The 27,440-nt window shown below is 42.5% G+C and overlaps 1 protein-coding gene across 8 annotated transcripts in view; it reads right to left on the bottom strand.

The window, feature by feature from the left end:
- Positions 1–27,440, bottom strand: part of gab1 (GRB2-associated binding protein 1) — a 78,368-nt gene that overhangs the window by 21,683 nt on the left and 29,245 nt on the right. For 6 of the 8 annotated variants that reach the window (XR_008385625.1, XM_053622050.1, XM_053622051.1 and 3 more), the window contains exon 3: positions 5,805–6,102. The exons of 1 other annotated variant lie outside the window; for it this stretch is intronic. Coding sequence is in view for 6 of the 7 variants with exons in the window: in XM_053622050.1 (XP_053478025.1) it covers positions 5,805–6,102 (298 nt within the window). In the remaining variant the exon portion in view is untranslated. Of the gene's footprint in view, positions 1–5,804; positions 6,103–11,261; positions 15,791–27,440 lie in introns of those variants that run through there. One more of the 8 variants, XM_053622055.1, reaches the window with a different exon arrangement.

The raw sequence follows: 27,440 nt of genomic DNA, 5'->3' as shown, positions 1-27,440 counted from the left end.
CTAGAAAAAAATAATGTTAATTACATATTTACTACAGTTAATGTGTAATTATGCTTTTGGAATAATGTGCTCTGGACTGACGAATCAAAGAGAGTTGTTTGGTCACAGTAACAGCAGACATGTCTGGCATAGACCAAAGACAGCTTTTCAGGAGAAGCACTTCACACCAACTGTGAAGCACAGTGGTGGAAATGTTATGGTTTGGGGTTGTTTCGCTGCCTCAGGGACTGGACAGCTTGCATTCATTGATTCAACTATGAATTCTGCATCATATCAAAGAGTGCTTGAAGATAATGTGAGGCCATCTGTCCGAAAGTTCAAGTTGAACTGAAAGTGGATCTTTCAACAGGATAATGATCCTAAGCACACTAACAACTCCCTCAAGGAATAGCTCAGAAAGAAGAAATGGAGGGTTATGGAACGGCCTAGTCAAAGCCCAGATTTTAATCCCATTGTGGGGGGGGGGGGTTAAATGTGAAATGGGCAGAACATGCAAGAAAACCCTCAAAACATCTTGCAACTGAAAGAATATTGCATGGAAGAGTGGTCAAAAATTCCAGCAAGCCTAGTGGACAATTACACAAAACGCCTACAAGAAGTTATTTCTGCTAAAGGGGGCAATACTAACTTCTGAGGACAAGTGTGTATTTACTTTTTCCAAAGAGGAATATCACATCTATTGATATTTCTGTTGAATAAATGATTGAAAAAGCCCATTTTCCTTGTGGTTTAAGTTCAAGTATATCAACTTCATTAATATGTACTGTTTCAAAGAGGATCAAACGTTTGCTTGTCCAAATATGTCAAAAAAGCAAACAATTTCCATGGGGTGTACTTATTTTTTCACATGCCCGTATGCGTGTGTGTATGTCGAAGTATAACGTTTGAGTTTTAGATTTTTTATACTTATGTACTTTTGCTTTGTTATTTCTAGGTTGCTGTGTTGATGTCCTTGTTTATACTGTATGGTGAAGCCAAGTTCCACTTTGTGGACAATAAAACTAACTAACCAACCCACAATTTCACTATTACTCTCATATATTATTATTGCACCCTCATATGCATTTCCAAATGCTGTTCATGTGGATGGGATTTTTTTTTTCCCCCCAACTCAATATTTTGAAAATATCCATGGACATGTGGACAAGGCCAAAGTAATTTCAATAACCTATTATATATTGATACTGATATCTAACATGATATTAAAGAATAACGCTGAATGTCTGGAGGAGCCCTGTGGACTGGATTAGGAGGTGGGTCTTAAACACTGGTGGTACACAGTCATGATTATGGTCTATATTCTGTATGTAGATTCCACACAGTACTGTGGCTCTGACTCGTTTCTCACGGAGCTGCCATGAATCATGCTTCTGAAGGGCAGCACACATCTCTATGTACCTGAGAGAATGTCTCTCTCACTCACACACACAGAGCTCTGAGTCAAAGCCAATTACGGTGCATCATAATCATCATGCACAAAAAATTCAAGTGTTTGTGTAACACATAAATAAAATGTTTGTGACTACCATCTTTTACAGGTGAATAGAACCGCTCCTGTTCATCTCTGGCTTTTTATTAGAAATATTATTTCCAGAGTTTCTTTTTTTTTCTTTTTCTTCAGAGGAGCCTTTTCACAAGGTCACTGAGTGGCATCTCTATGCAGAGTCACTATTCAAAACTCCACAGCATTTCGCCAACACACACACACACACTCTATTCAACTTGATTCTACTAAGTGCAGGCTTCTCAAGGCTGACTGAGTAAGGAGGTTTGCACTCTTGTTCTCTCTCTCTCTCTCTCTCTCTTTCGCTCATCCCCCCCACTCTGTCTGTTTTGTCAGGCAGAGCTGCTGATTCATCCCAGCAGTTGGAAAATCCCCTCTTCATGCTTGTCTTCCCATCACTCACTCTAATGTGCTATGCTATGCTACAAGCTGCAGGTCTGGGGATCAGCATGGCTGTGTTCACATGGGCTGTGAGCTCACGCCTTGTGCCAGAGACCGGGAGTGGGTCAGGAGGGCCACTAGACGGCCTTGTCCCAATCAGCCTCCACAAACTGAGGAAATCAGTGCATCTAGGATGAGACCTGGCACAATTAGAAAATGTGGGATGACTGCAATTAACTTTCTGCATTTGTTGATGACTTCATGCAATTATAGAACACCGGCGTCACTGACGCGTCATTACATCCCGACACCGGCGTTAAGACAATTTTTTAAATGTTAATTTTAAACATATTTAATATTATGCTTAAAACAAACAAGCAGACAGACAGACTGACAAAAGAAAGAACGAACGAAAGAAAGAAAGAAAGAAAGAAAGAAAGAAAGAGACAGACTGACAGAAAGACAGAGAAACCACAAACAGAGACAGACAGAAAGGAAGTGAGAAACAAACAAACGAAAAACAAACAAAAACAAAGACAGACAGACAGTCTCACAAAAGAAATAAAGAAAGGAAAAAAGAAAGAAAGAAACACAAAGACAGACAGAAAAAGGGCAAACAGACAAAGAAAGAGGAAGAAAGATACAGAATCACAGACAAAAAGACAGACAGAAAGAAAGGAAGTGATGACGTGAGTGAGAAAGACTCAGACAGGCATCACAGACAGACAGACAGAAAGAAAAAGAAAAGACAGAGAAAAAAAGCAAACAGACAGAAAGAAAGAGAGGAAGAAAGACAAAAAGACAGACAGAAAGAAAGAAAAAGACAGATAGACACAAAAGAAAGAAAGACCCGTATGCAGTAGAAGTTCTCCGCATACCTGGCTGGTTAGGAAGCTGGGGTCAGCAGAGTTCAGGGTCAGCCATGATGCTGCACAATGGAGTAGCTGATATTCGAACTCACAACACGCATCTTACTATTATTCAAAACTGTGACGCTTGCGTGAGCCGAGTGTGAGGCCTAGACTAGATCAGACCAGAATCCACACGCAGCCTACAAGAAGTTTTCCAACTGCTATTATGCAGAACACACAATACACCCTCCTGAGTCAGCATTCATCATTATTTCCTCTTATTTTCACCTACATAACCCCAACTTGCTGTAACCTTTCCGGAAGTAAACATGCCGTATAAACACTCGTCATGCTTGGTGTGGCGTTCCCTCCACTAGCCCGGTGGTCTGTTTCATCTACATGGGTGACGATCGTCTCTATAATCTCCAGGACATGGCCACGCTGTGCGTGTACACGTACATCCGTTTCCCAGGATTACTATGTGTGATGGGTGAGTGTGTAGACACATGTGCAAGGTCTTAAACTTGTACAAACATGTCAGAACGGTACAAAGTTGTAGGGCTGAGCACCTCACATACACTCTGCCTTCCAGAAACCTTATTACACACATTCATCTGCACACAATGCGGCGATTATTGTGGTCAGGAGTAACCCGAGCCTTCGGTAAAACCAGCATCTCATTACTTCTTTGAAAAAAAGAAGAAAAAAAAAAAAGCCATCAGGATGCAGGCAGTTTGGGACAAACACTTCCCACGTTCGGTGACAGAGAGTCTTAAAAATAGAGCTTCACTTTTGTCCAATGAAAAGGCACTTTAACGGTAATTCTACAATTAGTTCAACTAAATTTTTTGCGTGTAACATCGCATAAACCATTTTTTTAAAATTTGACCTTAAAATCACAACAATCATGTTTTTTTTAAAAAAATTATCAAAAAGTATCATTATTGGCAAATTGCTGTGGTACAAGAGGAATAAAACACACTGGGACATTCTTCTATAGGAAAATAATAACCATTTATTCTTCACTTTTTAAAAAAAAAAAAATATATATATATATATATATATATATATATATATATATATATATATATATATATATATATATATATATATATAATTTAAAATAAATGTAAACGTATAGTATGAAAGTAAGTTAATGACATTAATTTATTCAGAGATTTTTTTTTTGTGTATTAGGTTTTCAAAGGTCATTTGGCCAACAATTGAGGAAACATGTTCGATTCCCGCGGGCCTGTGTGTGCGGAGTTTGCATGTTCTCCCCGTGCTGCGGGGGTTCCCTCCGGGTACTCCGGTTTCCTCCCCCAGTCCAAAGACATGCATGGTGGGCTGATTGGCATGTCCAAAGTGTCCGTAGTGTATGAGTAGGTGTGTGAGTGTGTGTGTGATTTTGCCCTGCGATGGACTGGCACCCTGTACAGGGTGTACCCCGCCTTGTGCCCGATGCTCCCTGGGATAGGCTCCAGGTTTCCCCGCGACCCTGAAAAGGAGTAAGCGGTTGAAGGTGGATGGATGGATGTTTCAACAGACTTACGCATGGCATCTGAAAGTGCATACACTATACGGCCACAAGTATGTGGACCGCCCACCTACTGACGGATTTCAGCGTTTACAGGTGTATAAAATCAAGCACATAGCCGTGCAACCTCCATCGACAGTAGAACGGGTCGTAATGAATTAATCGTCGCTGATAACTAACTGCTGGAACTATCAGTTTATCGGCAGAACTCTACACTCTCTGCATCCATCGCAGGAGCGGCTGAGAAAGTTGCGCCATCATTATACAGTACGAGAGCGGCCTCTAGAGGCGAAATATAAACTAGCGCTGGTAAATTTTGCTGTGTTATTTGAAGTGGTTTTTATTCATTTTGGATGTGTCTATTTTTAGTTGGTTCAGTTTGAATGTAAATCATATTTACATTAATATTTACAAAGTTTGCATATATATTGACATTTATATATTTATTTCATTTTGAAAAAGTACAGTACATTTTCATGGTACAGTCAGTATTGTTTATTTTTGTAATACAGTTCGGCAATATTTTTACTTTGAGTGTTTTCATTCAGTATTCATTTTAAACGCTATCGGTTGATTAATCGGTTATCGGCAGGCAGGTACCGCCCAACTTAGTATTGGTCTGCTAGATCTGCCATGGTCAACTGTAAGTGCTATTATTGTGAAACGGAAGCATCAAGGAGCAACAGCAGCTCGCAAACTCTCAAAGAGAGGCTGGCAAGTACTGAAGCATGTAAAAAAATAAATAAATCTGTTGCATCACTCACTACAGAGTTCCAAACTGCCTGTGGAAGCAACATCAGCACAAGAACTGTGTATCAGGAGCTTCATGGAATGGGTTTTTCATGTCTGTGCAGATGCACACAAGCCTAAGATCAACGCCATGTGTAAGCTAGAGTGGTGAAAAGCCTGCCGCCACTGGACTCTGGAGCAGTGGAAACGTGCTCTTTGGAGTGATGAATCACGCTTCACTATCTGGCAATCCGATAGACACGGTTGGGTTTGGCGGATGCCAGGGAACTCTACCTACTGAACTGCTTAGTGCCAACAGTACAGTTTGGTGGAGGAGGAGTAAAGCTCTGGCGCTGTTTTTCAGGGTCTGGGACCCTCGGTTCCAATGAAGGATAATGTTAATGCTACAGCATACAAAAGACATTTTGCACAATTGTATGCGTCGAACTTTGTGGCAGCAGTTTAGGGAAGGCCCTTTCCTGTTCCAGCATCACAATGCCCCTGTGTACAAAGTTTGGTTTGGAGGAACTCCATGGACCTACACAGAGCCTTGACCTCAACCCTGCTGAACACCACTGGGATATCAATTGTGAGCCAGGTCTTCTCGTCCAACATCAGTCCCCGATCTCACGAATGCTCTTAATATGGAATGCGCACACACTCCCACAGACACAGTCCGAAATCTTGCAGAAAGCCTTCCCAGAGCATTATATCCATAAAAAAGTTGGAGTGGGGAGAGGGGTAATTCCTTATTAAGCCCCACCTGAGTGTGTACATGTCGGTGTGTGTTTGTTCGCCTTACCGTCTGTGTCGGTGGGGTTAAAGCCACAGATGTCGCAAATGCAGCGCACCCACTTGTTCATCTCCTCCTCAGTGTCAGCCACCAGGTAGAAGACTCTGTCGATGGTCTTGATGTCGAAGATGAAGCTGTGCTCCAGCTCCTTCTTGTTGAAGCTGAGCCCGGCGTCCACCTGCTCGCACAGGTTCAGGTCGATCACTCGGATGGGCTTCTTCACGTGGTCATTTTTGTAGTACTCCAGCACGTCCGGGTCTCCCGTCAGTCGTCCACTGCGCAGAACGAACCACCGCTTCTTCCATGCCTGTGGTTTGAAAACACAGACGACAAAGGTAAGTTTCGTTTTCACATTTGCTCAGCAAACGTATTGGTATGTCCTTCCTTAACAGGGACTTTTCTCTAAATATCCTGAGAAAGGTTGAAACCACTTTTTTAGGACAGCTCTGTTTACACACATTCCATGGGGGGGGGGGGTAATAGATCAATCACAGGGGAAATGGATTAATGCGTATAGAACAATTATATGAAAACGTGACAATAATAAATCCATCAGATTTTAACACAACCTTAACTCTATTAGTCTATAAACAGCACCGGCATTGTTTAGCGACCGTAGAAAGGAAGCTTCACGGTCTAGACATTCTGAACAAAACAAGCAGCTGCTATTTAGCAGTTCGCTGCAAAATTCTGCTCATTTAACACCAGAGTTAAAACTACAGCAAGGGTATTGTGAAACGTTTCAGTTCTAGACAGGTCATTACATTTCAGGTCAGGTCAGGACATTTCACCGCAGTCTAGCCACTGTGAAAGAAACAGAGGCACGGCTGTGAAGGAAGACGTACCGACAGACAGAGAAAGACAGACGGGTCCGACACAGAGTGAACCCGGTGATGGAATGTGAAGGCCAGCAGAGGGTAGAAGGTCAGAGCGGTTCCTCTGATGCGGCCCGGTTAAATGCTAAGTGGTAGTTTTATGTAGACCCAAAGCATGCTCTTCTAAAGAACATGACTGGAAAGACAACTCTTCTTCCCACACATGCTCTACTCCAACTCACCACACAACCCACGACACAAAGACACACACACACCCCAAACCAGAAAAAAACAGAGCTATTTCCTCAGAAAGAATGACGAGGCAGATATAAAAACCTCAAAAACTCACAAGTCACACATCTAGGAATTCAAGGAGAAGATTTTTCACTGTACAGGCAACCCAGTTTCAATAGCCTACACCAAAACAACAGAAAATGATCCAGTAACCCTCGGATGGGATAGGCTTTCTGGAGACCTGTCTGTTAAGTAATGTTGGAGCAGTTATAAATGATTCACAACGGATAAGCGATCTCGGTATAAATCCCAGATAGGAGTGTCTTATTATTTTACCATATTTGTTTTATAGTATTTTTAAATCTTTTTATCATCGGCTTAGTTTTTAAATGTTATTTTATTAACCAGAGTGATTATATTCGATCTTTTTGGACAGCATGTGCTTTGTAAATAAACTTGACTCGTATCTTTAATGTAAATGAAGTGCTTTGACCTTTATTATAACCGATTTATTATTACTATCCGCACTTAAGCTCATAAGCAGGTTACATGCCATTAACGAGGTATTAACGAGGTTATACCTCGAACATTTACCTCAAGCCCAGAAGAAAAAAATATGGAAATATAGCATACTACGAAAGAGAAGAGTGCCTTGAGTCTGAAAAACTCCACGTGTGCTGTAGCTTAATAATTTCCTTTCTTTTTGGTCTGTAGCATGAACATTTTGCAGGACTAGAACCAAAACGTGTGACTTTAGGAGCTTTGGTACGGCGTTCATCACTTTTCGGCACTATAATAAACGCGAGTTATTTTCATAAGTGAATACTGCAGGTTACACAAACAATAAACAGCTTCAAGTAATAAAACCGAGTCATGTGTATAATTACTGTCCATGTGTAACAATGTCTGTGTTGTATTTGACGTTAGATGATGAAATACATACTCGAAGCTAGAAGTACATCTTGTAAAAGACATTCGTTCATCTGTTGTTATTTGTACGCCAAACGATCAGCAGACTTCTACATCTCCTTACACAACGGTTCAGCTCTCCAACTGGTCCAGAATCAGCTGTTTATTAAACTGTTCTCTAATCTCCTGAACGTGCAAGACACCTTGTGAAAAAGGCGTCCTGATGGCCTAATTGAAACAAAACGTCCCACGTGGTCTTTTCGGGAATGGTGTTCTGGAATGTTCTAGTGGCTATGAAATAACATCATTAGTGTTACTTGTCTGCCGAGGCCGGTCCAAAACAAACCTCTCCTATCTTAACGGCTCCAGGATAACGCAGACTGAGACACAAAAATCCCCACGCGAGAGTTTTCTGCCTCGATTTATGAAGAAATGAAACTATCCGTCTTCCTGAGCGTCGTTCTGTAATGTTCGGTATTATTGCGCTGGGCCGAAAAGCAAAAACAAATCAATAGAATGAATTTTCCTCAGGTCACATTAATGATGCAACATTCCACAGAGACAAAGCTTTTAATAAATAAATAAATAAATAAATAAATAAGAACCCACTTCAGACCAGATCACAGGCTCACATTAAAGTCCTGTGCTGTAAGGAATGTCGAATCTTTGTCGGTGTTTATTTTTTTGGCGTGCGGTTTAAGAAGAAAAAAAAAGATTAACAACGCCTCCCTCTGTGCTGTTTTCCCCCATCCACAGACTTCTCTTTGTTACAGAGCCAATCTCAGACCCTCAGTGCAGTACCCCAACTTCCCTACACACTCGCACACCAATACAAACAAACACACGACCTTGAAGTCTTCAATGTGAGTTCCATATCTGACCGCTCTTTAACACTAACACAACCCTGATTTGACACTTATACATATACAGTGTTCTGGAAAAAGTATTTTTGTATTAAGGGGGCAATTAGTTTTTCACACTAGTGATGGGTGTTGGATAACCTTTTTTTTTTTTGCTTAAAAAAATAAATTAATTAAAACTATCGTGTTTACACTTAAGATGCCTTTGTTTTCTGATGAAGAAATTTCGTTTGAAAGACCTAAAACTATTTCATATGAGATATACACAACGAGAAGAAACCAGGATGGGGGCAAATACTTTTTCACAGCACTGTATACCCGACTGCAATATGTATTAAATCAGCATCCAGATATTTTTGTGAAATCAAACTCACACTATGTTCGAGCAATGTGATGATAATGCAGCTGTGATGTATCAGATTGTTGACGGGATTGTCGGCGCATTAGTACTTAATAATAATAACATTCGATACGTTTACATGGACAATAATCCGATATTAACCCGCTTACCCGAGCATGTAAACAGAGCATGTAAACAGCGATTATTGATGACCTTAATCCGATTGAAGTCATACTCGAAGTAAACACAAATAGAATTAAGACGTGTGGAGTATTCCTGTTTTAGTCGCATTATCGAGGTGTATTACAGACAGGTACACACCTTAATCACACTATTAACGTCGTGTGAGAGTCTTCACTACATTTTGCGACAGGACACGTACACACACGGCAGCGCTCAACTGTTTGACGGAAAACAAGAGAGCACGGCTGCGTCCCAAACCGCGTACTTACCTGCTACAGTATATAGTAGGCGAGATGCATGCATTTCGGTTACTATACAGTAGGTAAGTACGCGGTTTGGGACGCAGCCCACGGCTTCAAGCAGTCGTCTATTTGCACGTTCAGCACGACAAATAATTAACCGCACTCAAAGCTTTCGGAAAATTAAAAATAAAAACACCCAAAACTGTATACGGTTCCATAACGAAGACCAACTGTATGTCGATACGTTAAATTCTGGAGGGAACGTCGGACGGCGTGGCGCGGGGACGTAGTGACGTGTGCTGTTAATCGCTCTATGTTCTATAACACGTAAAACCTGAACATGGAAGGAATATTCTAAAAGCAACTCATGTAAACACCTTAATCAAAATATTATCTTATTCAGAATAAGGTCAGTAATTAGATTATTGCTAAATAAACGTGAACGTAGTCATTGACTACACGGTTCTTCAGAGGAGGTCTAGTTTTCCAACACGCTGCTTTTCTCAAAAGTTTTTGTGGTTGTGTAAAATGTGGCACTGCTGTACACATTATAACATCGAACATTACAACTTGGAAAACGTCGAAGTATTTCTGTATGATACTTTGTTCCTCTTAATCGAAAGCGCTCTGCCGCCAATAGCTGCACTAAAACAAAGAGCGCTGCACACGTTATTATATATGACTTCATGCAGCTCACAATTAGCAGCATTGGATTTGTTGGTGTATTGTGGTCTGACCAAAACAGAGATCTCTCAGACTCACTCGAGCTGAACCACAACGTACCCTGAGATCTGATTACACACACACACACACAGAGAGAGAGAGATTTTATTTCATGGTGTTAATGTACATAATTATCGCAACCTTTATACTTTTGTCCTACACTGGCACCTTGCATTTTGTCACTTTATTTTTCATTTTTTATTTACATATTTTTGTAATTATTATTATTTTTTTATTGTATTACTATGATTTTTTTTTTTAAATCCTCTATTCTTATCTATATTTATGATTTGTCAATACTGTATGTAAGCTATCATGCTAGTAAAGTACCTTGAAATAGAGAGAGAGAGAGAGAAAGAGAGAGAGGGGGGGCAGAGAAACAGTAAGTGAGAGAGAGAGCGTCAATGAGAGATAGCGACAGAGAAAGAGTGAAACAGTGTGTTTGTGTGTATGAGAGAGAAACGGAGACAGACGGAGTGCTGTGTTAGAGGGAGTGTGTCAGTGAGAGACAGATAATGTCTATCAGTATGAACAGGGGTATGTGAGAAGAGGCATACACCCACATACACCCCTAACTGCCCCCCTCCCCCCTACACACACTAAAAACAAGGACATATCTACAACCATAAGAATTCTTCTCTCTCTCTCTCTCTCTCTCTCTCACACACACACACGCACATACTGTGTGAACAGATAACTGAAGGTAAGAGACAAACACGGTGGCCTTGTCCCAGTGTTTGTGTGTTTGGAGTTACTCTATGAGAGAAGAATCATGGGTATCGGAGCCAATCGTGGGGTTTTTTTTTTTTGTCTGCTTCAAGTGTGTTGTATGAGTGGGTTGAACGTGGAGTATTTTAGCTGTGTCACAGAAACACTACCTCATGCGGAGGAGGAAAAGAAAAAAAATAACGGCGAAGCCTGACGAAGAAGAGTGAGCCATGATCTCTCTTCTGCCATCTGTGCAATCTCTCCGACACGTGCGCACACAAACACACACACGCTCCTTTTTACATAATTAATACCAACTCTCCCTTTGTTCATACGCACAAAAGTGTACAGAGAGTGTACTCCAGTTCAGCTCAGTGTGTAATCACTACTCAAATATCTGCCTGCACACACACACACACACACACACACACACACACACACACACACCCTACCTCAAGCTCTGGATCCTGAATAAAGCACAAGCGCACAGACAGCACGCAGTGTGGAGCCACCTGTTGCTGCTCACTCGTCCACTCTTTAGCGCACCACAGCAGTCGTCCATAGAGAAACAGAAACAGAGGGATCGGCGCTCAGCACTGGTGTGTTTTCTGAAGAACAGCAGCCCAGAACCCTGAAAACCACAAAGTGCTCCAGTGATCCCGGTACGATTTAACCCTGAAATAAACCTCGCGGTCGGGCAAACAAGGGCACTGTGAATCGGGACGCTCCAGGGCCGTCAACGGATGATCCATTCCAGTGCGAGGCCGGAGGAGGAGCGCACTTTCCAGACGTCAAGCCCTACAAACTCCAAGTGAAGTGCAATGTGAAGTGTGCAAGGAGTGGGAGAGGGGACGGGGTGGGACGGAGCTCAAGAGGCCCTCCCAAATGCAGCAACAGCTGTCTCCTCTCTGCACACACACACACACTCTCTCACACACACACACACACACACACACACACACACACACACACACACACAGAGCCATGTGTGTGACACACAACGGAAGCTAAGGGCTGTAGTGTCACAGGCTGGACGTGAACAGAGATGCCATTGATGTCCAGCATGCAGGGGAATGCCATCTGAACTGAATCACATGACCATGAGGCACTTTACATGAGTGGACTGATCAAAAAAGAACAAGAAAGGGGAAAAAAAGAAGAAGAAGTAGAAGAAGAGAAGAGGGGGGGGGCGGTTTCAGTATGTAGTGACTCAAAATATTTCGGGGTTAGGGAGTGGGCGATATGACACAAATACATCATGATAGTTGAAGACATAATACATACAGTGATATAATACTGCTAACAAACTGGCAAAAAAGAAAAACAACCGAAAAAACAGTAATATAAATATTATAATAATACAACATAAAACAAATTAAAGCAACTGGAAAATCTGGTGTACAAAAGAGCTTCATCACATTTGTGTACACAAAAAATTAAACGTAAAAAAAAGCAGAAACCAAAAAAATAAAACAAATAACAGTAAAAAACATATATATTATATATACACGAGTTTGAGTAAACGTATTTAAAGTCTACAAAAAAAAAATTACACTGAAAAAGAGGGAAAAAACTAATATCAACACTTAACAACTGTAAAGATTCTGTACAAAAATAACAAAAATGAATGTAAACATTAAAAAAAAAATAGTCGAGATATCCTGATACTCACGACGCCTCAGCAATGTGTATTACGGAATAACTGATCACAATATCAGTATCGTATCATATCGCCCAGCCCTGTGCCAGTGTGTTAGGCTCGTTTTTGTCTGGGCTTTATCAGGCAGCGCTGAAGGCCCAGGCACACTGCGTCTCTGATAAGCGTTCAGACAGTACAGAGCAGCGCAGTGTCCTGCTCCACATCCTCCCTAACCGCCACGCCGAGCATTACACAACACAACCACAGTGCCAATGTACAATCCTGCTACACACATCCAAACTGCAGCAGCCGTTACTCAAAGACGGAATTAGCGCACACACACACACACAGGAGCATGTCTATATCTCTTCGTTCCTGTTAATAAGACTGGGGTTATAGTTATTTTAACGGTGAAATGAATGAAAAACAACAGCACGCACCACTGCTTTCTACAGGAAGCAGTACAGAGAGCTGGGAAACATCACAATCTACTGTACATGAGGTATACATCATCAAGTACCAGTCAAAATGTAGCAAAGTAACCGTTTCCATCCACGTATTTAAAAAAAAAACAATACTGGATGGAAAAGCAACGCATGCGAATCTCCAAAAAAATACTTGTGTACTCAATTGAGGAGGATAATTTTTGTATTCAATAACAAGACATGCACATAAACTACAATAAAACACATCATTTCCATGGAAATAAATTTCTTGATGCTCTACCTGAACAAATCACGTTATCAGATAATTGGCTCGGAAAAATACTTCCTCAGGAAGTGGCGATTTTGTGCTCTTGTACACATGGGATGGAAATGATGCTTTATCCGCAAGTGTTTTGTTTATGCTATTCCAATTTTCTTACATAAGCTGAATTCACAACTTCGATGGAAACACAGCTTGTGTCTCTAATTATGTACTATTCCTTAATAGTCCCTAGTATTTGAGTGCAAATTAAATTCGTCACATGGTTTGTACTATTATAGTACTAAGTGCAATAAATGCTATATAAAAAGCTCATGCTTTTATATCAAGTAAACCTGTAGTACTTCATCTCCCGTCACTCCCAATATCCCTGTGCTCAATGTAGCACGATGGCTTTCAAACAGAAATGGGGAAAACACGCATGACTCGGCGTGGTTAATCCGGTTTCTCTTCACCTGGTAACCATTAAAACGTGATGATTGCACAACTAACAGACGTGTTCATTCGCTCGAATGAGGTTTGCAGAAGTGTTTACACGTGGAATTGTAAATATGAAGACTCCACTGACCATTTAGGGAACATTCCAGAGCCACTGCAACACATGGACACATGCTATCAGACCTTGAATAACATTGTTTCTCGCTACACAACCGTTGGGGGTTATTCCACAAAGCAAGCTAATGTGGGGCTTATCTGAAATAGCCTCGCTTGGCTTAGTGTAACCGGTTGATCCAGGCTCAGTGAGTTCCATCAACAAAGCAACTTATTTCCACTAATCAAGCAGGAATTGAACGACCGATGCTCATGCGTGTGCACACGATATATAATCAGTCCTAGCAGTCAAGTGAACATATAGCGATATGGCCATAACAACCTCAGCAAATTGGGCAGTTGTGTCTTGGCGGTTAAGGCTCTGGGTTACTGATCGGAAGGTCGGGGGTTCAAGCCCCAGCACTGCCAAGCTGCCACTGTTGGGCCCTTGAGCGAGGCCCTTAACCATCTATGCTCCAGGGAGCGCTGTATCATGGCTTACCCTGCAATCTGACCCCATCTTCCTGACATGCTGGGGTATGCGAAGAAAACAATTTCACTGTACTCTAATGTATATGTGACCAATAAAGACTTATAATATCATGTTTTCCATTACTTTCTTGAACAAATTAAATAATCTATATTTCTAGACTAAAAAAGGAATGATTGAATTCAAGGTCTTTTTGTTTCAAATGGAGTTGGACAACTATTTTGGTTGTTGGTCCATGTTTAAAGTACAATAAAAGTTCTGGTACCTGTGATCATTTGTGATGTTATTTATTCACAATTTCTAGATTATACTGTAATACCTCTCAGCTCTATATGTCTTGATGTAGAACATTAATACAAGTGGGATTGTATCAGAGAAGGGAATTACTTACAAAATACGATCTGTTTTGTTCTTAGACCTGATGTTAAACGTCCATGTGAGGTAAAATTATAGTGATAGCTAGCTAAATAAACCTGATAGTGTTTGCTGTACTATATACTAGATTTCTTTTTTTTTTTTTTTAAATGAACAGCTCATTAAGAGTTATAGATTTTGAAGTAAAATGAAGTAAATTAAAATAAAATGGTGCTACAGATGAACTCTCAATTAAAATTTTATATGCTTACATTTCTTAGACAGTTATGTACACACACAAGAAATAGCACACATATATGCAAATTCAGGCACAGTGTGCAACCCGCTGGCGTTTCTCCAACAAAACGTATTCTTTGCCATCTGCATAAACACTTCCACCTGCCGTTCGGTGAAAAGGTTTTTACCTCAAGTTAATTATTAAGCCATCCGTAGTAAAACCCTGCACGTTTGCGGATATTAAGCTTGCACTTTATTGGCGATTGTGTTGACAGCTCAATTGCTTTAGCATTGAGAGTGCTAACGGACAAATGAGGCCCGTGGTTCAGATTTGTGGTCTCTAGGATACCAGAGCTGGCGAGTGTGCGAGAGCGAACTGACGGTTGAATCATTTGTAAGTGTGAGATCTGTCAGGGATGGATGGACTGCTAACATGTTTTGTTACTCCGGTATCAGCCAGAGTGGCTCCTTTACATTTCTCAAAGACAAATAAATAGCAATTAGGGGAAGAGAACATTTCTGGAGCAAGCACACAACTCTCAAATGACTTTTAAAAAGATGGGATGCTGGGAGTTTTTCGTTTTTATTTATCAAAAGCACCTAAAAGCTTACACTGCTCCAAGTTTGTGCTCTGTCAGGAACCAGCACACAGAAGTGTGTATACATGGAAGTGCAGAGAGCCAATCAGATTGCAGCCTTCAAGATTCAAGAAGCTTGTAGCCAGAAAAGTGTACTAAAGATATAAGATGCAACGTAGCCTGTGCGAGGGGTATCCAAAGCTACATGTAACATCTTTAAGTAAGTGGAGTAAGTTAAATGAATTTTCACTTATTCAAGTCAAGTGGCTTTATTGTCATTTCAACCATAGAGAGCTGGTACGGTACACAGTGAAACGAAACAACGTTCCTCCAGGACCACGGTGCTACGTAAAACAAGACACTAACCACATGAGATGTCACAGAACTAAATAAGACCTACACATTCTACATAAAGTGCACATGCAAACGCGTGCAAACACAAGACAGTACAGTAAGTACTAAAACAGGACAATAGGTACAGTAAGTGACAGTGTAGCGCCGACTAGTACACAGTTCTAGTATGGAAGTGTCAGATATAACAGGCAGTGCAAAAAGATAATATAATAATTTTTTTAAATGCTGTGAATATAAACATCACATACTATTACACAGTATTCAGCAGATTGTCTTATACCATATGTGGACATAGCGGTTATTGCGGTAGCAGCCAGGTAAAGAGTATAGTTGTGACAAGAAATGTAACGTGCATTTGAAGGTGTGCAAAAATTGCAAGGGGATTGGGATGGTGTTCAATTCAGTGCGTGTGTGTCAGTCAAGTCACTGAGCATTGAGGAGCCCAATGGCTTGGGGTTAGAATCTGTCACACAGTCTGGCCGTGACAGCCTGAATGCTCCGGTACCTTTTTCCAGATGGCAGGAGAGTGAAGAGTGTGTGTGAGGGGTGTGAGGGGTCATCCACAATGCTGGTGGCTTTGCAAATGCAGCGTGTGGTGTAAATGTCCGTGATGGAGGGAAGAGAGACCCCGATGATCTTCTCAGCTGTCCTCACTATCCTCTGCAGGGTCTTGAGATCCGATACGGTGCAATTTCCAAACCAGACAATGATGCTCAGGATGCTCTCAATAGTTCCTCTGTAGAGTGTGGTGAGGATGAGGGGTGAGAGATGGGCTTTTTTCAGCCTTCGTAGAAAGTAAAGGCTCTGTTGGGGTTTCTTGGTTATGGAGCTGGTGTTGAGGGAGCAGGTGAGGTTCTCTGCCAGGTGAACACCAAGGAATTTGGTGTTCTTGATGATCTCCACTGAGGAGCCGTCGATGTTCAGCAGAGATTGCTCGCTCCGTGCTCTCCTGAAGTCAACAGCCATCTCTTTTGTTTTGTCCACATTCAGAGACAGGTTGTTGGCTCTGCACCAGTCCGTTAACCGCGGCACCTCCTCTCTGTATACTTATCGTTCTTGCTGATGAGACCCACCACAGTCGTGTCCTCTGCGAACTTGATGGTGTGACTGGAACCGTGCATTGCTGCACAGTCGTCAGCAGATTGAATAGCAGTGGACTGAGCACACAGCCCTGAGGGGCTCCTGTGCTCAGTGTGGTGGTGCTGGAGATGCTGTTCCCGATCTGGACTGACTGAGGTCTCCCAGTCAAGAAGTCCAGGATCCAGTTGCAGATGGAGGTGTTCAGGCCCAGTAGGTTCAGATTTCCAATCAGGTGCTGACGAATGATTGTGTTGAATGCTGAACTGAAGTCTATGAACAGCATTCGAACATAGGGGTCCATTTTGTCCAGGTGTTTGAGGGCCACATGTAGGGTGGTGGAAATGGCATCATCTGTTGAGCAGTTTAGGACGATAGGCAACTGCAGGGAGTCCAGTGAGAGGGGCTGCAGGGTCTTGATGTGCCTCATGACGAGCCTCTCGAAGCTCTTCATGATGGTGGGTGTGAGTGCAATGGGATGGTAGTCGTTGAGGCAGGACACTGAAGACTTCTCTTGTGGGGGACAATGGTGGTGGGACAATGGTGGTGGCCTTGAAGCATTTTGGAATGACGGAACTGCTCAGGGAGATGTTGAAGATGCCAGTGAGAACATCTGCCAGCTGGTCATCCTCTGAGCACTCTGCCAGGAATGTTGACTGGTCAAGCGGCTTTCCGTGGGTTTTCTCTGCATAGAGTTTTCCTCACATCAGCCGTGGTTAGACACAGCACATGGTTGTTGGGAGGAGAGGTGATCTTCCTTGCTGTCACATCATTTTGCGCCTCAAACCAAGCGTAGAAGTTGTTCAGCACATTTGGAAAGGAGGCATCACAGGTGGGTGATGATGTCCTGTAGTTCCTGATGGTCTGAATGCCCTGCCACAGGCACAATGTGTCGCTGCTGTCCATGAAGTGACTGACTGATGGCCTGGGACAGTTTGGCTCTCATTGTTCTTAGGGCTGCCTTGTCACCTGCCCTGAAGGCGGAGTCTCGGGTCCTCATCAGTGCACGCACCTCCGCAGTCATCCACGGCTTCTGGTTGGAGCGTGTGGTGATGGTCTTGGAGACAGTGACATCAATAATGCACTTGCTAATGTAGCGGGTCACTGATGCCTTGTATTCCTCCAAGTTGGTGGAGTCGTGGTCAGTTTCAGCCTCCCTGAACATGCACCAGTCAGTGTGCTCAAAACAGTCCTGAAACACCCGGCTCCTGTTGGCCAGGTTTTCACCTGCTTCAAAACCAGTTTGGAGCGTTTGACAAGCGGTCTGTATGCTGGGATTAGCATAACAGAGATGTGGTCTGAGTAGCCGAGGTGGGGGGCAGGGCTAGGGTTTGTTTTTAGCTTCGCATGGAACCCGGCCCTTTAGCCGCACTTCCGCTTCCTCACACGCCGCTTAAGACGTCCCCACTCCCGGCCATTTGCATCAGTCGATGCCGTGGACCGGATGCCTGGTCCACACAACACGCCGAGACCGCGTAGCTTCTCCAGCAGATCATCATGCAGTTTGGTTGTTGCATGATTTCTGTATTTCTGTATGTCTGGCGATGGTAGACACAAACACCAGTTGCTCCAATGTCCATGTGCTGTACAAATCGAGGTAAGAGACAAAAAGCCGCTGCATGCTACTGTAATGCCGCAATCTTGTATCATCTTGGAAATGTATCATCGTGTACAACTTCAAGTATTTTGGAGAGCCCCAAGAGGTAGAGTTGTTTTAGGTTTTGGCCATTCTTTAAAGTTTCACAAGTTAGAATAATCACAAATTCAAATCCTATCAATGCCAACGGTACTAGGATTATACAACATCATATCAGTTGGCCGATAAAGTCAGCCGATATTAAAATTACTTGCACTAAACAGCATCAGTGGAAATCACGCTGATAAATGCACTAAATAAATAAACGTTACAAATTACAAAAGGTGCAAACATTCACTGATGTTCAAGAAGGCAACATGATGCCTTAAGAGCCGGGGGTATAAATTTTTGAACAAGATGATCAGTGTAAAAACAAATTATTTTGTTTAAAGATATTTTTATTTATTTAGTTCTGCCCTTCAGTAGCTACATAAGATACTTACATCTTTCCCAGAAGACAAAATAACAATTCACACCGATCGAAGTGTTCAAAAGTTTACACCCCCTGACTCTTAATCTATCGTGTTGCCTTCTGGAGCATCAGTGAATGTTTGTACCTTTTGAAATAGTTGTGTACGAGTCCCTCAGTTGTCCTCAGTGTGAAAAGATGGATCTGAACATCATATAGTTGCTGTTGGAAAGGGGTCAAATATACAGAAGATGCTGGAAAAGCAAAGAATGTACTGGACCTGGAGGATTTTTCTGAAGAACAGTGGGCAGTTTAACTGTGGGCGCATCAGTTAACAGTGGGCGCATCAGTGTGATTTCTACAGAAGTTTTTAAATTTAAAGCTCTTAAATGTTAATACCGCTTTGCCTATGCGGCTTTGTGGATTTCTTTATTTTAGATAATATAATTTAAAAATAATAAGAAAAATAGAGAACAAAGGAGGGTGGAAAGACAAAAGCACATTAATGCATGGCATAACATTTATTGCATTATGTAAGTGTTTGGAAGTAAAAAAGCAGCTCATATTATCAGTGGAAGAAGCGGATTACTGCAGTTAAAACAGGAGCACAGCTATAGGAGGTCAACAACCACCAGCATGACAACATCTTCCTAATAACAGAACGAGTCTGTCAGGGCATTTACATGCACACACACCTCCCCCTGCTAGTGCATTCCCAGAGTGCATGACCTCATCCCTTCTCTCTCTCAGCTCAATCGATCTCTCTATTCCCCGCACCTGCTGCTCTCGGCTCTGTATGATCCTCACACGCATTAAGATCAGAGTTAAGTCTCGCGCGCGCACACCCTATACCCACTTAGGGAGATCCTCCGAGGAGTGCGCTCAGCATAACCAAGCCTCCGCTAAAGCACAAACTCCACATGCATATCCATACAAAGCGTTAGACTCAAGACGATATACAAGAGGCCAGTTTGGAAGAAAAGAAAGAAATAAAATATGTACACCAGATCTGTAAGAAGCTAGCCAAAATCAACCTCATAACCAGCAGTGGGTGTGAGGAAATGTTACAAACAGGATCAGGTTTCAGAAATGAAATTGTAAAGAGGAATTACATTAGGCACCTTAGATTTGTGTCTCTCTCGCTCTCTCTCACACACACACACACACAGAGAGAGAGAGTGGTGTGTAAGGAGGGCGTGTCAGGATGCCTTTTGTGTGGCGAGTGTGTGCTGTGTGCGACATGTTGGGGCAAAGTCCTGGGCTGGGTCACACCTGCCATTCGCATGTTCATCCTCCTTCTCTCGTTCGCTCTTCTGCACCAAATACATACTTCTGGAAACATGCTTTGCTTCAAAATCAACCAGTCAGACTTCGAGGAAAAACAGAACGGAATACGAGTTGGAAAACTCAACAAAAGGCAAACTGCCAAAAAACACAAACTATGCTGCAGGAGTTGCAGCATCACAGAGTTTACCCAACTTGGGAAAGTCTGCCGAGGCCGCTGACGTTAGGGATAACTATTATGTCATGGCAAAACACATCTAATCAGTGGATTATTCTGTGCAAACCTGGGATTCAGGATTCTCAGAAAATGGTATCTGTCAAAAGGAAATTACGGATTATCTAGCATTCGCACAGCACTGTGAATAATCTGCACTTTTGGGCAAACATGAGTGCTCATTTCCTTTTACCGATCATCACGTGACCGTAAGATGGTGCAGGTAGGGGGTGGGGTCGAAGGAACATGACAAGACAGCAGAATTTTAACAAAATGGCATCCATCTGGCAGATCAAATAAAACAAACACTGACATCTCTCTCAGGGTACAGACAGTGGATACATAACAAAAACAGTCATTTCTTATAGTGCTCATTTCCTGTCACTTGACCGAGGCCAGAAACGGTAACGCTGTGTAACGGGATATCATCACCTACCGCTGCAGAATTTACAGCAGCTCTGATTTTAGTTTCACAAGTCTTCATAGGTTTATATTAACACGTATGGTGGATGCTCTTGATACGATGAAGTATATTTCGCATTTCTGGAAGGAGTCTCCAGTCTCAGCGCTTTGTAACAGTCAGAGGTAAAAAGCTGTAACTAAGTTTTCCAAGTCTTCAGGACAGGACTTGGTGCTTTCTTGGTAACATGACAAGCTGCGTTTTTTTTTTCTTTCTCGTGAGTGAGGATGGTGCAATAACGACTGTTTATAGCTGCTATAAGGTCAACAATACCAGGAACCTGTTTTGTAGGTGTACCACAACATTAACCGCAACTGTAAATGGAGGAAAAATGTGGCAGAACATTCCTGAATAAATAAAGATCGTAATCATAGGCCAATTTCTGTAGCACAAGGACGTAATGTCATTGGGAAATAAACCCCAGCATGGTTAGAGTAGCTCTGCATAGCTCCACGTTACAGGACATTACCATGTTATTCATTATTTTCCTATAACACCACGCCCAAATGTTTGAGATATTATACTTCTATCAGCAGCAGTTCTATAAACCCGAAGGATGCTCTTATCTTCTTACTTACTGGCTTCGCTAATGTAAAGCGGATATCGACAGCACGGCTCCACTTAGTACCGCCCGGTGCTGCAGAACAAATGCGACGCCATTAACGGGAACGAACGACCAGGTAAACGTTAAGACCTTCACGCGATCCCTTCGTTCCGTTCATCTCTCGGATGAGAAAGTAAAAGGAACCCGTTTAAGAACTCAAACTACTGAAGTGCAGAGATATGGAAGATGTGCGAGCTATTCTCCAAAGCTCAGTTCACTCAAGACAATGTAGGGTAACACACTTTTTTCTCCTCCCACACACACACATTAGAAAACAAGTTTCACTCTGGGAGTGCTTCTCATCCAGAGACTGCGGCTAACCGTCTCACTTCTCTGTGGCTTCAGGTCTGCGGTTGAAGCACGCTGAACCTGAACACAGTGAAGGAAAAAAAACAAAAAAACAAAAACAAAAAAAAAAAACACCACACCTGTCCTCCTACTTCTCTATTCCCCTCTGGCACTCAGCTGATCGTGTAGAGAAAAAGAAAGAAAAGAAAGAAGAAAAAAAAACAACAACGACGACGCACAAGAAGGAAACGAAAACAAATACGACAAGTCCACACAACCTAGTCCAACACGCACTAAAAGGATTTGATACGGTGAGTGCACACAGGCTTGAGTGATAATCAGGAAAGAATTCCCGTTATCAAGTGCTGATGAGAGGTTTCCTGGAGTGCAGGTGAGAGCAGTTCTGCTGTATGACTGTTAATGCCACTAGTCCCCAAACCTCACTGCTCACTTCCTGTTCACAAGTTACTTCCTGTTATCCCTTGCATTATTACAGAGATAAACACTGTTACAAAGTGCTGACACTGGAGACTCCTTCCAAAACGGAAAACTTCGTAATCGACGACATTTTTTTGGAGAAAATGTCCTTGTGTACACTGTTACTATAGAAACTATTCGAACGAGGCCATTCGTATAAACCTGTGATCTGAATCCCGGACAACAAAAGCCATGTCCTGGATAGTCCAGTACATTATCTATGGTATATATGCGCAGCTCGTATTATTCCCCGATGCACCACAGAAGCGATTTGTGCCAGTCCGTCATGGTGCCTGAAGACAGAGAAAACGTTACAGACTTCATGCTTTAAATCTAGCTTTAAGCTTTGCATCACCTTTAAACACATACATGCATTGCTTTTAGACCCATAATTATGGAACCTTTCTAGTGTAATTAAAGCACTAATATCAAAAGCAGTAAAAAATAAAGAAATAAATAAATAAATAAATCCACTAATAGCCCTGACGACTCTCAGGTCGGGGTGCGGAAATAAGTGCTTCGCGGTTCAGGTGCATCATGATTCTCTCCTTTCTCCACTCGTACAAGAAATGCAGTATTCGGGCACACCAGACGGTAGAGGAAGACGAGTTTTCGAGATGCTTTAAATAATAGGAAAGGTTTTTAAAGTAATAAGTGGAAGCACTTAAAGAAATCATAGCGTAGGCTCCAGAAATCAAATGCCTCACGCTGCATGTGTAATGGTTTTATAATCTCATTCGCGCACCGTGAAATCACAATCGAGTTGTGTGCGGCCTCGAGATTCCCACCATCGTCAAGCTGCATAACAATTCTAGGATGCCATCATCATCATCGACGTCGTCGTGGTTCGTCAGGCTGAAAGCCTCGCCCCATGACACTATCACTAAAATCCCCCCGTGCAGGCCAGCGGCGCAGAAAGCCCCCGAGCCGGAGGAGGAACAATGATGCTCTTAAAAGAATCTCACACCACAGCGTCAGAGTTTTTGGCCACCGAGGCCGGGTTGCTGAGGTGCATGCCGAAAGGGGGCAACGGATAAGGAGGGGCCACAAAAGCGCCTCTGTGCGCTTTCGAAAGCCGGAATAATCAGCCTTTGTTTTCGGTTAAAAGTAAGAAAAAGCCATGTTTTTTTTTCCTTTTCTTTTACATCTGTGTCTATTTTTACGTCTGCTTTTCACACGTCCTAACACTGCGATAGCAAGAGCGTGACGGAGGAAGATGCGCAAATGGAGCAGTCTCGTAAAGGTCACGGTGACTGAGCGTCAGCAGGGCGGATTCTCTCTCTCTCCGCACAATCAACGCTCTCTTCGGGCATTTCTCTCTGGCGCTCGTGTTCTAGCTTCAAAAAAACTTTGCTTTCGCAGAGCCACCGCTGACCTTCAGAGCTGAATGGCCAAACAGTACTGTATATACCAAAAGCACACATGATGAACTGCTGAGGACAGACTGCTGGGTTTACCTTCACGTATTCCAAACGAGAGAGCGAAAAATCAATCAGTCGCCTCCGTTTTCTTTTCTTCAGGATAGCTGACGTGTTTTCTACGTTCAGGGAGATGTGAAAAATCTGTTTGACCTTGGACATGTTTTGAAAAACAGAAGTACGAGATCAGGGCGACATCGGCCTTGTCCTCGCCACGGAACATACAACACCGTATCTTAGTCACTTCTCAATGTCCTTCGAAACTCGCCATGGACTCAACATACAATCTCAAACGTCTTTCCATTCGAACGAGACAGTAACACAAGAGATCGTCAAAACCGATATGAAGTGCTGTGAATCAGGAGTCGGGCTGTAAAAATCAAACCATCGTATAAAAGCAGTTACTTCTGTTTCGTAAGAGATTTCAACAGAACACAGGGATTTCCCTGCCGCCCATCTATTGGTCAGTTAGACCACAGTCTGCAAAGACAAATTTCCTCACACACAAACCTCACAAAACATCTGCAACCGCACATGTGGTCCGGCGTACGGAAGTGAAAACTGCTGAAAGGCTCCTCGTGTTTTTAGTCAGCGCGTTATCGGGTACATAAACCCTGTGAGTAAACAGACTATCGGATAATCGTTATTGTGCGTCTTAAGCCGTAACAGAAACATTACACGTTTCCAGGATCCCTTGCTATGATACAGCCTCGCACGTAGCTACGTTATATTCATCTGGTTTGTATTTGATTCCGTCACTTGTTTAGTTTCGTGTTGGGTTTATATTAACGCACACGTTTTTTAAGACGTCGTTGTTTCTACGGCAACCGGCTTGCGCAAATATCGCGGATGTTCCACGTAATCGACAGTAAATAATAAAGTGTTGTTATTCAGCACATAAAAACACGCGATTGTCGATATGATAACGTTTATGTAAGGAGTCTCCAACGTCGGCGCTTTGTAACAGTCAGCGGAAAAGCTTTTTACGATGGTAAAGTCTAATGAACCAGGGCTTTACAGTTTCTTGGGATCAATCTGGTTTTTTTTTTGGTCTTGATCATCTTCAAGACAAAGTGAGGCAAAGGCTGTTTATAGCAGTAATACCCCGCCCGTACGTGATAACAGGAACTAACCCGTTTTGTGATTCGACAACATTAAATGTAACTACACTTGGATACAAAGTACGATGTGTCATTCTTTGATTGGACTCGAAGTCAACTTGCTGTGGAATAAGCAATTCTGTGTTTTATTCCTTACTGCTGTTTAAGCATCGACAAATAAAACTTCAGACAATTATTCATAATCAGCATCGCCAACTTTGTTGACAAAGCCCTGCTGGTTCCAGCTTCGTTGGTCCTGAACGCTCTGTAACTAGGAGTCCTGCTCTCGGGTCACTGCCCGTCTCTGCCGTGTGCCACACACTCCTATGCCGAATGTAAAAGCGCACCGCTTTGACCTGCTGGAAGCGGCTCATAAACAGTGACAAAGCGTGATGTACTGACACACTGGCTCCCCCTGCTCCTTCGAGGTTATTAAACTAGAGCAGTAACTCAGCTGAGAGAATGCCTGACCCAGCCTGCTCTCAATACGCCTTGGCAGCCATGCAGCACTTTCACACATCCGCCACCGTCCAAGAAGAAGTGGGAGAGAGAGAAAGAACAACAACCAAAAAAAATAAAAAAATAAAAAGAATAAATAAATAAATAATAATAATAAAAAAAATCAAATCAATCGGTTACCATGGAGGAACGTTTAAGAAAACCTGCCTGGGAATCGTTTAAGCCTTGATAATGCTCTCCGACGGCTACAGAATATGGAAAGTATTACGGTTGGATATTTAGCATACCTCAGAGCCCGAGAGAAGCTAGAAGATACAGATGTCTGTTAGGTTTAAGGACCACGTGGCTCTATCAGGGGGTTGCGGTTTCATTATATAGACCTGAGGTGAAGGGTTTTCTCCCTGTAACGGCTTCCTGTGTGGGGTAATCACGACCTCCCGGTTCCCTCTTGAAGGAAAACGAAACCATGAAGCGCGTGTTTATCTTGAAATATTTCTGATGTGATCAGCAATTCTGGTGCTGATTTGAGAAGTTCGTAGCGAGCGTAGTTACAATGATGTTTAATAGGAGAAGCAAATGCAACACTTCAAAGACCAAAAACGCAAGAGCTTCTTCTCTCGCTCACCGTTTTCCAGATGACGTTCGAGATCATCATAATGAAAACTCCAGTGTGGAAGTACTGGAGATACGTCGGCGCGAACGCTGGACTCAAAGTCCCAGAATGCAGTGCAGCTCATAGCTTATAAAACATTTTTGTTTTTCCAAGATTTGCAGAAGGTTATTCACGCTTTTATCACATCGTGTTTCGATTATTGTAATTAATTGTACTTGGGTCTTCTTCAGTCATCTCTTGCTTGTCTCCAGATGGTTCAGAATGCAGCTGTGAGGCTGGTGACCAGGGCAAAGAAATATTTTTTAACATCGCTCCATTGGCTCCCGGTCCAGTTAGGATCCGGTTTAAGATCGTTTGTTTGTTTTTAAAACTCTAAATGATCAAGCTCCTTCGTATCTCAAATATCTTCTTACACCACATTCATCTAGCAGACTTTTAAAGATCTTCTGATAGGTTTCTTCTGTATGTCCCTCGATCCCATTTAAAAACTAAGGGGGATAGATCTTTTTCAGTCTCCGCCCCTCGTTTATGGAATCAATTGCCGCCGGATATCCGCCTCGCACCTTCTATAATCATTTTTAAAAAGTTTCTAAAAGCGTCTCGCTTCTCCCAGGCGTTTTAATCTCATTGCTACTATCGTTTATTGTCCGTCTCCATTTGGTTTTATTCCGTTTTCTATTAGACTTTTTCTTCCTCTGTTCAGCAGAGTGTTTAAATGTACTATATGAATAAAATGTACTTACTTATAGGAGCTACAGCAGAGACGTGGCTCGGCTAGTTCGGCGTGAAAGCTGGCGTTTCGGAAGCTGTTTGAGCGTACAGAGCAGAGCATACAGACGGAGGTCAGAGAGCTGGACGGAATAAAGGACTAAAGCGCTGCTGCATCACTCTCTTTAGGTAGAGATAAATCGAGGACTTAATCCTACTGCATCGTTACCAGTAGACTGCCCGGCATCGTGGGTAACGAAGGAAACACGTAATCGATGTGGGGGGGGAAGAAAAAAAAAAAAGAACGACGTGTCGAACGGACTCCAAACTAAAAAAACGGTCAACCAAAAGAAACCTGATTACACTTCAATGAAGATGAAGGCCCATCAATCATTAAACAAACAAAAACAATAAACAAGAAAAAGATGGCTTAAGGGATTAGGAGGATGAGGAGATGGTATAACCGGGGGGTCAATTTGATTAATTATAATTATTAATGTGTATTAATGTAAAGTGGTTCATGGTGGATTTTTGCTTTTGGGGGCACAGGGCATTTCTGACAGACTCACGTGTGTGTGCGCATGTGTGTGTGTGTGTGTGTGTGTATATACAAACTGTCACATGGAGAAACTGCATACATGGGCGGAAAAAGTGCAACACGTGCAAACATTTAAATGTGGAAACATATTGCTGTTTGTGTACACACACACACACACACACACACACACACACACACACACACACACACACACACACGCAGGCTCTTCTTGGAAATACTTTATTTCACGTATACACAGAGTATCTGGAGCAAACCACAAAACACGCGAAGTATTTTCATCTCGTCACTCCAGTCTCCAAAGACCGCTGGTACATGATGTTCAAAACATTCTTGAGATTTCTTTCTCTACGGATCGCTTCTTACCAGAACTGACTCAATTTTATCCAAGTTACCGTTTTTTTTTGACCTAGCAGGAAAGGGAGTATTCAGAGTTCAGG

The sequence above is a fragment of the Ictalurus furcatus genome, chromosome 3, assembly GCF_023375685.1.
Source record: "Ictalurus furcatus strain D&B chromosome 3, Billie_1.0, whole genome shotgun sequence".
Classification (NCBI taxonomy): Eukaryota; Metazoa; Chordata; class Actinopteri; order Siluriformes; family Ictaluridae; genus Ictalurus; species Ictalurus furcatus.
Note: the sequence above shows the minus strand (reverse complement) of the source record. Positions and strands in the feature narration are given on the sequence as shown.